At 41.5% G+C, this 16857-nt stretch overlaps 2 protein-coding genes across 3 annotated transcripts; one reads left to right on the top strand and one right to left on the bottom strand.

The window, feature by feature from the left end:
* Positions 1 to 2120: 2120 nt before the first annotated feature.
* Positions 2121 to 5661, bottom strand: LOC144459737 (butyrophilin subfamily 2 member A1-like). The gene is made up of 3 exons (XM_078164320.1): positions 5511 to 5661; positions 4506 to 4853; positions 2121 to 4357 (listed from the first exon to the last, which is right to left on the bottom strand). Exons 1-3 carry the CDS (start codon positions 5590 to 5592, stop codon positions 4200 to 4202), a joined length of 588 nt encoding a protein of 195 aa, XP_078020446.1. The 5' UTR covers positions 5593 to 5661; the 3' UTR covers positions 2121 to 4199.
* A 1069-nt stretch (positions 5662 to 6730) lies between these two features.
* On the top strand, positions 6731 to 13517 carry LOC144459729 (uncharacterized). Of its 2 annotated transcripts, none has more exons than XR_013488544.1 (9): positions 6731 to 6929; positions 7051 to 7086; positions 7679 to 7942; positions 8022 to 8264; positions 8579 to 8770; positions 9154 to 9222; positions 10262 to 10360; positions 11986 to 12154; positions 13115 to 13517. XR_013488544.1 is itself a non-coding variant. In XM_078164296.1 (9 exons), the coding sequence occupies exons 1-9, from the start codon at positions 6899 to 6901 to the stop codon at positions 13156 to 13158; spliced, it is 1068 nt and encodes a 355-aa protein (XP_078020422.1). In that variant the 5' UTR covers positions 6732 to 6898; the 3' UTR covers positions 13159 to 13517. The 2 variants fall into 2 exon arrangements, 1 of the variants encoding a protein (XP_078020422.1); XM_078164296.1 differs by having other exon boundaries at positions 6732 to 6929; positions 11986 to 12075.
* The last annotated feature ends 3340 nt before the right edge of the window (positions 13518 to 16857 follow it).

The raw sequence follows: 16857 nt of genomic DNA, 5'->3' as shown, positions 1-16857 counted from the left end.
TTCACATTAATGACACTGAGCAGCTGTTTGGCCTTAAAAACCTCAATGATCAGCTGTTACAGTAAAAATGAAACCAGACTCGTCTTCAGTCCTGATAACTTTAAACTGTTCATCTGTGTTCTTCAGCTGCTGAATGCAAATTTAACTCTGTGTTTACTTCTTCTATTGCACTGTAAAACCTCATAACTAAATCAACATCGCTTTGTTATTAATTCAGTGTAATTACATCAGTTCCAAGTTTCAGTTGTTAAATGATCAATTTGAGAATGTGTTATTAACGGATCATTTATTAAAGGCTTCAGATGAAGAGATTTAGAAACACTGGAGGCTCTTTAGCTTTTAGCACTCGAATCGTGACCAATATTTAAATTAAAATGCATTTGCAGAAATGCTTTTTCATTTTAAGAATGTGGCTGCATTATTTGACTCATAAATAAAATTAATAATCAATCAACCTATTTGCATTTTCTTCTTCAAGACTGCACATTTCATGCCATAATCAAAAAGAAAACAAAGAGGACATTGCTATTGCATTTTCGTGGTCTGCCCCGCAAAATAGTGTCTATAATTCGAAAACGATTCGGCAATCTGAGCGGCGCAGGAGAGTGATGTCAGTAGCCGCTCTTCTTCAGCTCCCTGCTGACCGTGCTACCCATCTAATACGGTAGGGGGTGGTGTGCACATTTGATATATGGACGCATCACAGATCATGGCACTCCCTGAGATTGTGCAAACACTGTTAGAATCATAGATATCTATAAAAACACTAGATGAATCGTCCATTGTAGCTGCTCACTGAAGTGACGTGCCTACACGGCCGCCATCTTGTGTCGGGGATTCCGGTCCTTCAGTGTATTATGCCCATTGTGATTTTATGGGCTTACCTCATGCCCCATGTGTCGTAGCCATTGAAATTTGGCACAGTGGCAGAGGGTAATGGCAGCATAACCTTTATATATATATTATATATATATATATTAAATATATATTATATAAATAATATATATTAAATATATAATATATATTATATATATATAACATATATAGTTCTCAACTCCCCTTTTGAGTGTCTCTAACTGAAAATAAATATGTATCAAAAGTTATTAAATGGTGTTCAGACTTGACTGACAGTTCAAGGGATTGACCAAAAGAGCTTACCTTTACTGAAGTGGCTCGGGTTCAAATCCGACTCACAGTGTCAGCTTATTTTATTACATACATGATAAATAATCCGACAAACATCTGACAGGAGGGTAACACAAAGCCAGTAATTTCAACGTATCCATGCACCATGTTTTATATCTACATCAAAAGGAAATAAACTCACACTAAATGCTCAGTTAACTTGTCACAGTAGGCTATGTTGTGGTGGAGGGTCGTGACTCGTGAGTTTTCAATATGATAATTCATGAGACCCACCTTTACCACAATACATCCACCATGCACACAGGCAACCGGCTAATGAGAATTCTCACAACCTCTTTGTTAGCCAGTTACAAAATACAACCATAGACACAATGATAGTTATTTAGACAAAAGATTGGGTTGTAATAAAGTCGTCTGGACTTGGGAAAACCTATAATATAGCTATGTTTAAATCTGGATTGTGTTTCAGATGTATTCAAACTTAGCTAGCACTAGATAATAGCAAGCGCTAGCCTAGCCAAACTGCCTGACTATTCGGTTTCTTAGACAAATGAAAAGCAGCATTTTCGAAGATCCACGTATTCAGTATCATAGCTAAAATGGTAATGTTTGTGAGACACCAAACCATTTAGAAATTGATCACAAAATCTGCAAGTTATGAGTATTTTTGTGGCTGCACACTCACACACACACTAATTGACTCCAGGAAAACCCCGACACAATATGGCCGCCAGTGAGCTACGCCTGCCTGAAGCCTGATCCACCCCCTTGGGGTAGCACGGTCAGCATAGAGCTGAAGAAGAGCGGCTACTGACGTCACTCTCCTGCGCCGCTCAGATTGCCAAATCGTTATCGAATTATGGGCACTATTTTGCGGGGCAGACCACGAAAATGCAATAGCAATGTCCTCTTTGTTTTCTTTTTGATTGTGGCATAAAACGTGCAGTCCTGAAGAAGAAAATGCAAATAGGTTGATTGATTATTAATTTTATTTATGAGTCAAATAATGCAGCCACATTCTTAAAATGAATAAGCATTTCTGCAAATGCATTTTAAGGGAGGGAGCTCACTCACACACAGTCATGAATAAAGAATGGTACCAAAACATCCTCCGAGAGCAACTTCTCCCAACCATCCAAGAACAGTTTGGTGACAAACATTGCCTTTTCCAGCATGATGGAGCACCTTGTCATACGGCATAAGTGATGGGCCTAACTAAGTGGCTCAGGGAACAAAACATTGAAATTTGGGTCTGTGGCCAAGACACAGACCTTCATCCCATTGAGAACTTGTGGTCAATCCTCAAGAGACAGCGGGACAAACAAAAACCCCACAAATTCTGACAAACTCCAAGCATTAATTATGCAAGAATGGGCTGCCATCAGTCAGGATGGGGCCCAGAAGTCTCTCTCCATGGGATATTTAAAAATAGCAGCTTTGTGCATTTAGTCCTTCTCAGGCAAGCTCAGGGGTTTAGTGTGGCTGTAGCCCTAGCCCGACGCTACGCAATCCTTTTTTTTCTCAGAGTGAGGATATTTAGAGGAAAGTCTCTTCTAGGTGCTTCAGACATTTGGTGATTTGGTGCCTGAGACGAGCCCCCCCCCCCCCATTTGCTTCCAGTAACATGTTGGACATGTGTTATAATAATCATATGAATCAACTAAAAAAAAAAGAATTACAAACTAACTAGATCAGAGGAATAAACACTAAAATAATATGTGACTGTAAAATAATAATAAAATGTACAAATTAAATTTCTAATTGAACCATTGATGCACTGCTTTTTAAATTTAAAGTCGATACTGACAACGATGTTTAAAATGAGAATTTGGCCAATAGCTGATATCTTACATTTGTGTTTCTTTTGGTTTTTGTTGTTATAGGAACCCAGAAAAAGGCCTCTCTATCATTTAGTAAACTTTGTTACGTAGTTATGTTGCTGTGGCCTTATGTCATATTTCAAAATAATAGTAATAATGTATGTGTTTAAAATAGCTGCTGAAGTTAGCAAGGATTCTTTTTTGATATTTTTTTGGGACATTTTAGCCTTTAATTGACAGAACAGTTAAGCGTGAAAGGGGGAGAGAGACAGAGGGGGGGACATGCAGCAAGGTGCCACTGGCCGGAGTCAAACCCGGGCCGCTGCGGCAAAAACGTTGTGTATTCAGCGATGCTCTATCCATCCAACCACTGATACTACATCAACAAAGATGTTGTCAGTTAAAGTTGACATGCAGTCTTAAACTGTTTGGTAACAGCTGATATTCCCTGAGATAAGCTCTCATTGTTTTCCTTTGTGCAACAAGTCATTTCATTCAGTAGGCTACAGCATCAAATGATGACATGACTGACTGTACACATGTGACACATGTATAAACCCATCTTGTGTGTGCACCCTCTTCTTGCTGCAGTCAGATCACCTGTATCTTACCTGGATACAGCAATGCTATTTTCTGATTGGCTGATGGGTAGCTGTAAGTTACTGTTATTGGCTGGAGTGTGGCAAGCTCTTGTTGAGCCCTACAGTACCCACAGCGTTTGCAACACGTTGCACTGCATATATACACTACATATACAGCGGTGTAACTTGGTGGGTGTTGTCATAATAATTTGTTTATGCCTGAGAAATAACAGGTGTGGCGGGTGAGAGTGTGAAAAGGTTAAAATGTGTGTGTCACTCTCAAAGCGTGAGACTTGAGAACCCTCAGTAATGGTATTAGTAACAGTACATTAGGATAAACATTTTGAATTATTTTCTGACCTCATTAGTGGCGCCCCCTGTGGATGATGGCAGCCATACCTTCATTGACAACAACAGGATTCACCCAAAATGAAAACTTAAATAACGTATAAAAAATACGAGCAGATCTTTCAGTAAAACCTGACAGATTCTGTTCACACACACTGTAAATGATAAAGTAGTGATTCATGGAGGAGAGACAGGATCTGTTGAAACAGACCATCATGGTGAAGAGTCTCAAACAGCAGAGGTAAACATGAGCTGATTGTTTCCTGCTTCATCAGCAGCAGCAGACCGTTCTGATCTTTGGTCCTTAACATCTTTTATATCTCCAGACAACAAACACTGCAGCAGCTACAAGAAGCACTGCAACACCTCCTGCTGCCAGTCCAACATGTCCACGAGGGAAGTTTCCATTTACGGGGTGTTCACTCTCTGTGTTTCCACCCATGTAGTTTTCCTTCTCTGAATCTGCAGATTAAATAAATCAGAGTCAGTAAATGTGTGATTAGTTGAACAGCCTTCATTTGTCTTGTGTATTTCTGATGTTTGACTCTCAGGAATAAACTGCAGCTCCAACCTGATACACAGACACACACACTGAGCTCCACACACTCACCTGTAACCTCCAGGTAGATGACTCTGATTGGATCAGTCTTAATGTTGGCTCTCTTTGTACGTCTTGATCCACCTGATTTAACTCGACACTCGTATCTTCCAGAGTCTCTGCTGGTCACATTCTTCAGAGTTAAAGACACGTCTCCGTCCTTCAGCTCTCTGTCCACCAGCTCCACCCTGCCTGTAAAGGATGGATGCTGGAGGGTTGGGTCTGAGCGTCCATCTCTGTATAAGAGGACGTACTGTGGCTCCAGGTCAGGTCTGGTCCACTCTACAGCTCTGATGGAGACATCACCAGCCTCACATCTCAGAGTGACGTCATCTCCAGGGTGCACTGTCACATGTTGGTCTGAAAAACAATAATAACCATCCAGAGTCAAAAAGTGTTTCCATCTGTAAAGTACAGAGAGTTTAAACAGGAGGTCTCTTCACACACACACACACACACACACACACACACACACACACACAGATTTGTTGGGACACATGAAGCTGCTTTAACATTTGGACGTACACTTAAACTTCATTCAGTTCATTCAGTGTGTCTTTAATAAACATCTCTCTGAGTTGATCTCACTGTTTCACACTTCAACCAAAAACTCTGCTTGTGTTTAACACAGGTTCATTTGATACGTCATCACCTCAACTTTGTCACCGTTCAGCCAATCACAGCACAGCACAGCCTGATGCTCCTCCCTCTGTCTCACCTCTCCTCTACAAACCTTTCTCCAAACTACGGACTGTCAGAAACAGTTTGTATGATCATGATGATTGTGTTTGAAGTCACTGACAAAGTTGAATACAACACTAATAAACTACACATCCAACAATATATATGTGGTGTATATTATGATCATTATTATTACTATTAGAAGTAGTAGTAGTATTATTAACACACCTAAAAAAAAAGCACCAAGACCCATTTTCCAGAACAAGACATTGTTTCATTACTCAGGTCAGAAATAATATCTCCATGAATCTCTTCACAATAAAAGCTGATATTTACCAGAAGCTGCTGCACACAGAGGGAACAACAGGAGCAGGAATGGAGCCATGAGAGCTGAGAGGATGTTGATCTGCTGCTGCATCTTCTGTCTGTTGGTTGAGTCCTGTGTCTGAAGTGAACTGGCTGAAAAATGGTTGGTAGGGCTGGTTTTGTTTGAGTGGGCGGAGCTCACATCTGGGGTTACTGAGGACACGATATCAGACCAGGAAGAGAACTGAAAGTTAAAGTCTTCCTACTTCAGGCGTGACTTGTCTCTGTGACGCGTTGAACAGCTCATTTAGTCAGACAGTTCACTTTAATAACATATGAACATGTTTATTAGAAATAAGTTGTCAAATCCATGAGATATCTACAGCTATATACAGCTCAGCTTATTGAAGAATATACATGTGTCATTTCATGTTCCTGTTATGTTATTGAGCTGATTGATACGGGCTGGACAAAATATTAGAGACACCTCTCATTGTAACTCAGTGCAGCTCAACAGCAGCACAATCATCATCATCATCATCATCATCATCATCATCATCCACAATCATCCACATGATACATTCACTGTCACCCTGTGTAACATATGAACCAGAGTCAACACCGCCCTCTGCTGGACTCACAGTCACACTGCTTCTACTGTTCACCTCCATGTGCACCTCTGTCAACCAGCCATCAGGGCTCAGTGCACAGTTCCACTCAGACGTCCCCAAACTGTCCTCTGGGTTCAGTCAGGTGTCCTTCATTATTCTTAATATCAGGGTGTATCGTACTTTGACAGTTTCCATCAGTCAGCTGACTATGAAGGTGTAATCAATGGACTGGACAGTGAGGAAGGGTACGACTGCTCCAGCTGCAGGTTTGAATCATATAATAATGTTTGATAGATGATCTGATCACATCATTGGTATGACATCAACATACAAACAGTGTGACTGACATGTTGTTGATTAGACATGAAAACTTTTAGTTTAATGCTGTTTTTGGACACGAGGTCTGAATCCACCTTTGTGTGGAGTTTACATGTCCTCATGTCTGTGTGTGTGTCCTCTCACTGTCCAAAGACTGGACACTCTGAATGTCCCAGAGGTGTGAGTGTGTGTGTGTGTGTGTCCACCCCACGGCTGTGATAAACTCATGACCTGTCCAGGTGTTTCCCACTCCTCACCCACTGACAGCTGGGTCTGACCTCATTTGTGATGTTTTAAAGCCGTTAGTTTTACTTTACTCTGTTTGTTCAGACATGTATGACCTCTGAGATACAGATACACGTTGAACAAAAGGCCTATTTCCTGCCAACACCAACCCACAACAGAGACACACACAGAGGAAGGAGGTGGGCTTTACTCAGTGTGAACAGTTAACATTCATGCGCTGATCTCAGATGAGCGAGATATGAAATGGAGGAATCATGGTTACAGTGGCTGCTGGGTGAGGAAGACTTCATGACACTTGATCAATGCATGGTTGTTTGTCTGCGTACGACAAACAAAGTTTAGATGTCTCGTTACATGTGAAACCTCAAACTAACCTGAGTGTTCTTTGTCCTCAGTTGTGACCTCGCTGCTGAGCTGCACAACAAACCAAGGTCAGTAAACTTCTTCTGTCACGTCTGAAAAGTTCTTTACTCTCTGACAGACACATGAGTGTTGAGGACAGTGTCAGAGGAGGGACATTAGTGAATACAATAAAACACTGAGTGCAGTTTTGGTGGCTGCAGTCTGCACAGACTGAACAGCCGAAGCTAAAAATGATCATTTAAAAGGTTTAGTTATCCACAAACCTGCATGGCATGATGCTCCAGCTAACAGAGGAGAAAAACTGCTTCTATTGAAGGTCAGGTTTGAAGCTAGATGACATGATAACAGGAGGATGATGGAGCTGAATGAAAGTATTGATCAGAGATCAATAAACAGGAAATAAATTATTTATGAGAAACACATGTCACCAGATATTCTGCTGTGTGTTTAACACCAACTGTGACAGTGACGTTTAACAACATGCAGAAAGAGTCAGTCTGTCAGCTCACTGCCTGCCCTCAGTGCTGAAACACTGACACAGATCAGCAGTGAACACACACTGAGACAGTTGGAATATCAGCAATGTGACACAATAAGTCTTGTCAAAAATGCAGCTCATCATCTCTATTTGCATCTTTCTGTCCCTCCTCCTCCCTGCAGCCTCTCTGACTGTGAGTCCCAGCAGCTCTCAGATGTTTGAAGGACAGTCTGTCTCTCTGAGCTGTGAGGAGGACGACAGCTCTGCTGGATGGACTCTGAGGAGGAACACAACCAAAGACACCAGAACTGAATGTGGAGCTGGCTGGGGAAAACCTGCTGGTTCTGTCTGTAACATCAGCTTCATCTTCTTATGGCACAGTGGAGTTTACTGGTGTGAGTCCAGAGAGGGAGCAACCAGTAAGAGCATCAACATCAGTGTCACTGGTAAGATCAGACTGTGGAGTCAGTGTTGATGAAGCTGTGTGTAAATGGATGAAATGCTGTAGTTTGTCTCTGTGTTGAGGTGGATCAGTGATCCTGCAGAGTCCTGTCCTCCCTGTGATGGAGGGACATGATGTCACTCTGCACTGTAAAACAAAGACGTCCTCCAACCTCCCAGCTGCTTTCTATAAAGATGGCTCCTTCATCAGGACTGAGCCTGCAGGTCACATGACCATCCGCCATGTAACCAGGTCTGATGAAGGCCTCTACAAGTGTGACATCACAGGTCATGGAGAGTCTCCACCCAGCTGGCTCACTGTCACAGGTCAGGAGGTCAAACATTATGAATACATTTATAATTTGCATTCAGCACAGAAACATGTCTCAAATGTGTCAGCGTTCAGCCCACGTTTGATACATGTGATGTTTTCGTCTAAAGTGAATTCAGGACATATTTTCAGATATGATTTGAAACCAGCTGCTATAAAGTGCTGCATTCATGAGCTTTTGTTAAAAATCAAATATTAAACTGCACCAAGCTGAGAACATCTGATTTACACAGAAAAAAATGAGTGAACGTGTTTTCTATTTATTTTTATTTTGGTGCCTTTGATCTTATATTTGTTTTTGTTTTTTTAGGAAGACCCACCACTACACCTTCTCCCACAACCACCCCTTCCTCTGGTTCCTCCTCTTCCTCACCCAGCTCTACCTCGGGTTCCCCTCCTCCTGAGTACATCCTGGGGGGGGTGGTTTCATCGGTCTGTGTGCTGGTGTTGCTGGTGTTGCTGGTTCTACTGGTGATACGATGCATCTACGGGAAACATAAAGGTCAGACACAAAAAAGACAAACAGTGTTTTACAGGTTAATTTTAACCTTCTGCTGCAGCTCACATTTAAAAATGATAGTTTTAATCAACATTACAACACTGAAATAATTACAAGTCTTCAACTCTAATAACAAACTGATCCCTGAAGTCAAACGTCGACAAAGATTTCCATAAATTACTTTTCTGTTGTTAACATCCTCAACATGATGTCCATTTAGTACATTCTAGAGCTTTTGATTGTATCACATGATCTTCCTCAGCAGATGAAGTCTGAAACTGTAGATGATCAATTTCTATTGTGTTGTAAGCATTTTCCTATTGTGTTGTCTCAAACGTTGATGGTAAAATTGTTCGTAATTTCTGTTTATTTCGGTTCATTTGCAGCTGCTGAAGTTGGAGATGATGACATCAAAATATCACGTAACCTACAACAGCCAATCAGACGGAGCAAAGGTAATGATGGTTTTATTGATTTTAAGGGGACTTTCAGGGACGGTGACTGTGTGTGTGTGTGTGTGTGTGTGTGTGTGTGTGTGTGTGTGTGTCCATTTTTGTTCTTATATCCTTGTGAGGACCGTTCTGAGTTTTAGAACTTAACAGGACATTTTGGAAAATGAGGACTTTTTTTAAGCAGGATATTTTAGAAAGAGTGTAAATCACTGTTTTCAGTCCATGAAGTTTCAGACTGTCGTGGTGTATTTAAGCTGATCACAGTGTGTGTTGTGCTTTGCATGTGTGCATTTTGCACCCTGTGGTTAACAGGCGCTAGCAGCTCTGTGGTCGTCCAGTTTCCTGATAAAAAATACTTCAGCTGAATGTGAACCTGCACACATTTCACCGCAGGGCTGTGAACAAACAAATAACATGAACCAAATATAAATGTGCAGATTTACAGATCTCTTTATACTCTGATCACATTTCATATATCTCAAAATGAAGAAACTGTTGTACTGTTTTACACAAACACTGTTTTTCAGTTTATTCAACGTTTATACTTAAATGCTCGTTTTCATTTCCTTGTTGTGTCACATTCAGTCCGTGTTCACGTTTGTGACACCAACACTTTACAATGTTAGTATTTACATCTAAATGTTGACTCACATTTGTATTCCACATGATCAACATGTCGACCTATCTTTAGAAAAGCTCGCAGCTCTGTGGTTAAGTCCTCGTCTCATAGGTTGGGTCTGTTTTCAGCTTTTTTTTATTAAATTAAATTATCAAAACATAAATTGCACTTCGGTTTACCAAGTGACCTTTCACACATCTGTCTTTGAGTTATTTCCTGATATTTGCTGCTTTAACTGATCAACTACTTCCTTTTCTAATACTATATTAAATACATTATAATTATTGATTGTAGTAGGAGCTCATATAACCTGAATTATTTTTGTTTAATGGTGACTACAGCAGCAGCAGTGCTTATATTAACTGTTCTGGTATCAGTTGCAGAACCTGCAGTAATGTAATCTGTATGTATTTTATTTACCAGAGAGCGATTCAGCTGCCGTCTACTCAGCAGTGAGAAGAGCAGACGACGTCAGCTACGGACAAATAGTCTTCAAAGACATCAGATCAAACAGGAAGAGAGGTACAGCTGTTTGTCTTTGTCTCCATGGCTGAATCCAAATGGCCGCACTTCACCACACTTGCAGACTCGCAGACTTTGCGGGCACATTCCCGGGACGTCTGGGAGTGCTGAGGACTCCAAATCCACAACTCAACCAGTCCACAAGGGGCCTCAAGTGGACTTTCTGCAGACTTCCAGAGAGTCCGCTTGGGGTGCAGACTTTAGCAGGTGTCCCTGATTTAATAACCCACAATTCATTGCAATACGGACGAGACGTGTTTTTTTCATCAAACGAAAAAGGCTATACATGTGATTTATATCTTGTTATCAGCAGGGACACATGAGTTCAGCACTCTTCATCAACTTAAATGACATATATATGAATAAGACAGCAGAGATAGTTGAACGTTTCCACTGCAACGAGTAAAAGAGTCACTTGCAGTCTCTGCCCTCGCAGACTCCACGTGATGACAGTAAATAAGTCACTCTACGTACAGGTGAAGTCTGCGAGGGCTCAGTCTGCAGGTCCAGAGGGTGGACATTTGGATTCAGCCCATCGTGGACCAACTGTAGTCTGTGAGAGAAGAAGACAGAAGAGTTCAGCTGGTCACTGTAGCTTTAGTCAAAAAACGAGAGAATAATGTATGTGTGGGACTATTTTCAGTGGTGGACTGATACACATCTGGTGCTCTAGTGGCAGTGACGTGTATCTGGGATTGGGTCAAAATAAACTACAGTGACTTTACATGCACAAAATATTCTGGTTTTCACCCTTATTCCAAAAAAGACTATATTCCTACTGAGCGGTTAACATGACTCATGAACATGAATATTCCACTAATACTCCCATGGTGGGAAATCGTGGTTCAGAGTATTCACATGACTATCAGAAAGATTAATGATCATTAAAAATACTTATTAATTAATAATCAAAATAACTATAACCAAAATGACACATCAATAGTAGCGTTTTTCACACAGTAGAGGTTAACATTTATTCAAAAGAAAGAAAGCTAAATAACACACAGTATATCCTAACAAGTTACTATATTCAAGTGTGAGTGTATAAATGTGTGTGAAAAAAGGAGAGACAAAAACACGAGGTGAACATACAAAAAACAAAATGGCCGCCAACAGAGATAACTGCATAGAAGCTAAGCCGCAGACCAAAGTTTCCTACGCCTCAAACTGACTTCTAATATTGTTTTTTTTTCACTGTGCATGTTAAACCACAGCAGCTACTTCCTCCTGTTGATTCCAGTGAGCTGTGGCGTGAGGCTGGTCAGGTTTCTCACGATAGTCTCGTCTGCTTTACCTGACAGTGACGCCTTTTGTACCCTGTGGTTTAATGTGCAAACGTTCTTTTAATCGCAGTGAGCAGCTTTGTGGTGGTCCAGTTTCCTGTTTCTCAGTTATATTTGGTCTTTCACAGCAGCGCCCACAACCTGCAGCCATTTTAGAGTCCATCACAAATGTGATTATAATTCAACATGAACAATAATCACACAGCAGTAGTGTTAATCGTCTTTATATTGCTATCAGTAGCTGGTGCTAACACTAGCAGTCCTAAGCTAACAGTAACAGTATCAGGTGCACTACCTGCAGTAATGTACGTTAATATAAGTTGCATGTATTTTATTTTTCAGAGAGCGAATCAGCTGCAGTTTACTCAGCAGTGAGAAGAAAAGAAGACGTCAGTTATGGACAAATAGAGATCAGGCCGAACAGGAGGAGAGGTACAGCTGCTCTTTATTACTGAACTCTACCACAGAGCCAGGCTAGCTGTTTCCCCCTGCTTCCAGTCTTTGTGCTAAGGTAAGCTAACGTCCTGACTCCAGCTTTGAACTGAACGCACAAACACAAAAAGCCAGATGCACCTGCTGCACTGCTGTTTACATGATGGATCCAGCAAAGTGGAGCAGAGAGCAGTTTTCTGCTGTGATGTCACTGCAGCAAATATCAAAACTAAAAACTGTAGTTATAAACTTCACAGAGGAAACACAACTAAACTTTTAGCTTCTGGAATAATTGATGCAGTTATGCTGCTCCTCGTGTCTAAATGTGGAGTCGGACAGCAGCTCTGCTCTGACCTCTGCTACGTTCACGTTTTACACAGTATCACTGCAGCAAAGATCAAAACTGAAAAATGAAGTTGTAAACTTGACAGAACTGAACTCTCTCGATGAACTCGATGAAGTTACGCTGCTCCTCATGTGTAAATGTGCACAGAGTCTCTCTTGATGTGGAATCAGACAGCAGCTCTGCTGTGATCTCTGCTACTTTCACATTTTACTAAACTTTAGAATTTATTTAAAAATCAATATATTTTTCCATCCACTGGATAAATTTTGCTGCAGGTTAACAAGGGGCATGGTATGGCCACTGTGTGTGACCCCTGATGGTCTGTGGGCTTATGGGAAATGGTGTTCTGCTAACAAACAGAAACACTGAATAAACAGTGTTAGAAAGCACCGTCCTTATCCAGACATGAAGCGAGCCAAACAACATGTTGCTGAGAAACACTCTGGTTTTAGACATTAGCTGCTAACGTTAGCATGCAGCTGTCTGATAACAAGACTTTAGATTATATTTCACCTCACATTATAAACATTAGACTCATGTTATTTGTGTAGGTTATATCACAGCTCATGACGCGACACTGACTTCCTGTTTACACACAGATTATAGATCATAGAGAATAATAATAATATATAAAGTGTTTGTGTCTTTGTCTCCAACAGTTTCTCATGTTGTTTATACTGTGTGTGTGTTCAGAGCCTCCAGCAGAGCCACAGGTCGTCTACTCTTCACTGAGGTAGACCTTCACACCTTCACACCAGTCCAACCAGTGAATCCAGCTGGCCTGTCACTGGTCCCCACAGCCCCTCACACCTCAGGACATTCATGGGCTTTATTTCTTATTTCTATATGTGAAAGTTAAATGAGACTGGTGCAGCTACAGAGAGACAAACAGCTTCACTTTACACATTATTGTTTTACTTTTCTTTGGATAAATAACTTGTTAAATACTTATTTGTTTAGGTGGTAGTGTTTCAGTAGGGTGAAGAACACCGACATGTTTCTACTGAACAGAAGCTGCTGATAATAATGAACTTTACTGCTCTAATATTGATATCAAGTGGTGTCTCTGCAGGATCAATAAACTCTGGTATCTCTGCCTGTCCTCCTCGTGTGCTTCTGTGGGTTTCACTAAGCTGACACATGGAACATTTGACTTGTTCTGGTTTGGTTGTGGCTAACCGCTCGGTGCAGACAACAGAACAAACACACCGCAGACTATAAACAGCACCAACATCAGCCAGCAGCTGGAAACTCACACAAACAGCTTCAGTGTGTGTGTGTGTGTGTGTGTGTGTGAAGAGGTTTGGTTCTGTAGTCCATGAATTATTGAAACTATCCAGTGTGTAAAGTTTCTTTAAGAAGTTTGAACATCAGAAATCATCAGGTCCTGTTTTTCATATGAGACTCAAACAAGCAGCAACATGACAAAGTGATCACCTGCATCAGGTCGCCACATTTAAAGGTCAGGTTCAGGTGTCAGAGAAGCAGCATCGGTCACTGAGTGCACATCAGACATTAAAGACATCCCATAATAGCATGTGTACATGTATCTGTTAGTGTCAGTGTGTCAGTGTGAGGAGTTAGTCAGAGTCCAGCTTCACACCTGAATCTGTCAGCTGACTGGACGTGTGTTGATGATGATGATGATGATGATGATGATGAAGCTGTGGGTGACTGCAGAGACGTCAGCTGACAGGAAACAGACTGCAGCTGCTTCTCTTTGACATTTTCACTGCACACACACATCTGCTGCTGTCACACATTTATTGATCGATCAGCTTTTTCAAACACACACTGAACTCATATGTGTCGCTCTGCAGCCTGCAGGACTTCTCTCATCTTAATGTTCTGCCCCCTGCTGGTGTTGAGTCGTACTGCAGCTCCACTGTCTCAGTCACTCACTGATCAATCAATCAATCAATCAATCAATCAATGTCAGCTGATCAGTTGTGTCCATGCTCTGTGTGACCTGCCGTCTCCATGGTGATGACCTCCTCAACATGTGAACCAACAGAGATCACAGAGAGCGTGTTGTTGTTCTCACCTGTGTGATGTCACTCTGTGAGCCTGCTACACCTGAACAGGAGGATCATCCAGCAGGAGCATGTCAGCCTCAATCAGCACACACACACACACCTGTTGGTGACGTCACATTGCAGGTGTGTTTGATCAGTGAGTGACAGGGGGGCGTGTCTACCAGCTGAAAACACCAGACGGCCGCTGGGAGGCTCTGGAGGTGTCTGGTTGCTATGATACAGAACATGTGCAGGAGTAGACATGTCGTCACCAGGTGGAGCTCGTGCTCTGGATGAGGTGAAGCTGAAGCACCGAGGGAGAGAGGACGGAGCTGCCGTTGTGTGTGTGTTCATGACAGGAAACATCAGACATGTTCAGTGAGATGACTGAGGAAACTTCTCCAGCCTCTTTGTTTGGAGTAATTTTAATTTTTAATTTTTAATTTTATATACTTTATTAATCCCCGAGGGGAAATTCAATTTTTCACTCTGTTGTCAATTACACACAGGTCCGAACACACACATGCACAAACTGGACCTATACATGCACTAAGTGGAGAGATGTCAGAGTGGGCTGCCCTTGACAGGCGCTCTGAGCGGTTGGGGGGTTCGGTGCCTTGCTCAGGGGCACCTCGGCAGTGCCCAGGAGGTGAACTGGCACCTCTCCAGCTACCAGTCCACGCTCCATATTTTTGGTCCAGACGGGGACTTGAACAGACGACCCTCCGGTTCCCAACCCAAGTCCCTATGGACTGAGCTACTGCCGCACAGCCAGCGAGACACTATCAAGTCTCTTGGTTGGTCGGTCAGTCCACTTTGAGGTTACAATGAGTGAAGGGATCAGTTTAAACTGAGTCACTGTGTGTTTGTGCCATATGAGCCTCAAAGAACCCAAAGCTTAAAACATTCCTATTTCACACTGCTCTGCCTATTATTTGTTTCTAATTTAATCTAGAGTTTAACATACTTTTTTTATCTAATTATTTGTATTTACATTTGACTTAAAGTGCACAAGCTTATTTTTTAAAGTTTGTATCTCTTGTATGGCCTGCTTGTACTTTGCAGCTTTAAACCGTAGTTTGTTTGTTTTGTTTTTTTACTTTTGCTTTTTGTTATTACCTTATAAAGTCCAGTGATCTGTCCTGGCACATTGGAAATTTCTCTGAGGAAGACATGACAAACATTTCCATGACAAAAACAGGACAATGACAAGCTAAAAATAGATCTTAGTAATAAAAACTGAGATGAAATCTATGTTTGTGTACGTGATGAAACTGTTTGTGATGGACTATCAGATGAGCAACAGGCTGGTAAACTCCAGTAAATAGTCTGCACCAGGATGTTTGGGTTGGTGCGAGTTGTGAGCTGTAATTCAGCAGTAAATAATCAGCCGTGTGTGTCTGACTGTGGATGGTGGAGCTGCTGAATGGATTTGTGGAGTTTGTTAGTTGCAGCGGTGGCTGTTAGCAGCTAGCTCCGCTCGCAGACTTCACAGCTTCACCCCGCAGGACTCCACTCAGTCCGGACTGGAGAAGGTTTGTGGGTTGATGGTGTTTGACAGGCAGGTAGGAGACTCAGTTATCTGTGAGTGTAGCTGTGCTGTAAGTAAACAGTCTGAACTCAGATCAGTTTTCTCTGACAGAGATGAAAGTTTAGTTTGAATCACCAACTCTGTGAGAGGACACCAGTTTAAACCTCCAGACTAACATGTTGCACATGAAGAAACAAGTTATGTTTCTGCTTCTTAACAGTCACATGGATAAGTCAGAGTTTACAGTGAACTTGGGGACAAATCCTAGTTGGCTCACATTAGTTATTTGTTGAGAGCATAAATAGAGAGATGTTGAGCTTTTCAGATGATGATCAGTAAGTGTGTGCTTGTAAATCAGCCCTTAAACCTGTCACACACTGCTGGAGACATGACACACACATTATGTTATACAACCTGTCACCTTGAGTCTGATTTATGATCCATGAATTAACCTCACTGGGTTAGATTAAAGAGAAAAACATATTAAAAAAAATGTTTTGAATTTTTGTCGACTGAAACTATGTAGGATAAAAATGATTAAAATGTGTCTTGCCTTCTAATCTGAGTCATTATTTTATAGTGTTTTAAACTTTTATTTTAGAGCTAGGGATTGTTTGGCTTTATTGATACTTGTGTTTTTGTAGCAGCTGAGGTGGATTATGAGACTTTGGCCCCTGGGCATGGACACCTGATGTGATTACAGACAAATGACAGCCAAATGACAGATTTATGTTAATATGTTATCAAAGTGAACTGTCTGACTAAATGAGCCCTGTTCAAGGCTTCACAGTGTAGGAGGACGTTAACTTTCCCACCCACTCAGACAAAAGCAACTCTATCAACTGGTTTCTGTCAGTTCAGTGCAGACGAAGAGCTCAGAACAAGCGCCA

Source organism: Epinephelus lanceolatus, chromosome 22 (assembly GCF_041903045.1).
Source record: "Epinephelus lanceolatus isolate andai-2023 chromosome 22, ASM4190304v1, whole genome shotgun sequence".
In the NCBI taxonomy this organism is placed as follows: Eukaryota; Metazoa; Chordata; class Actinopteri; order Perciformes; family Serranidae; genus Epinephelus; species Epinephelus lanceolatus.
This window is presented reverse-complemented; position numbering and strand designations above follow the sequence as displayed.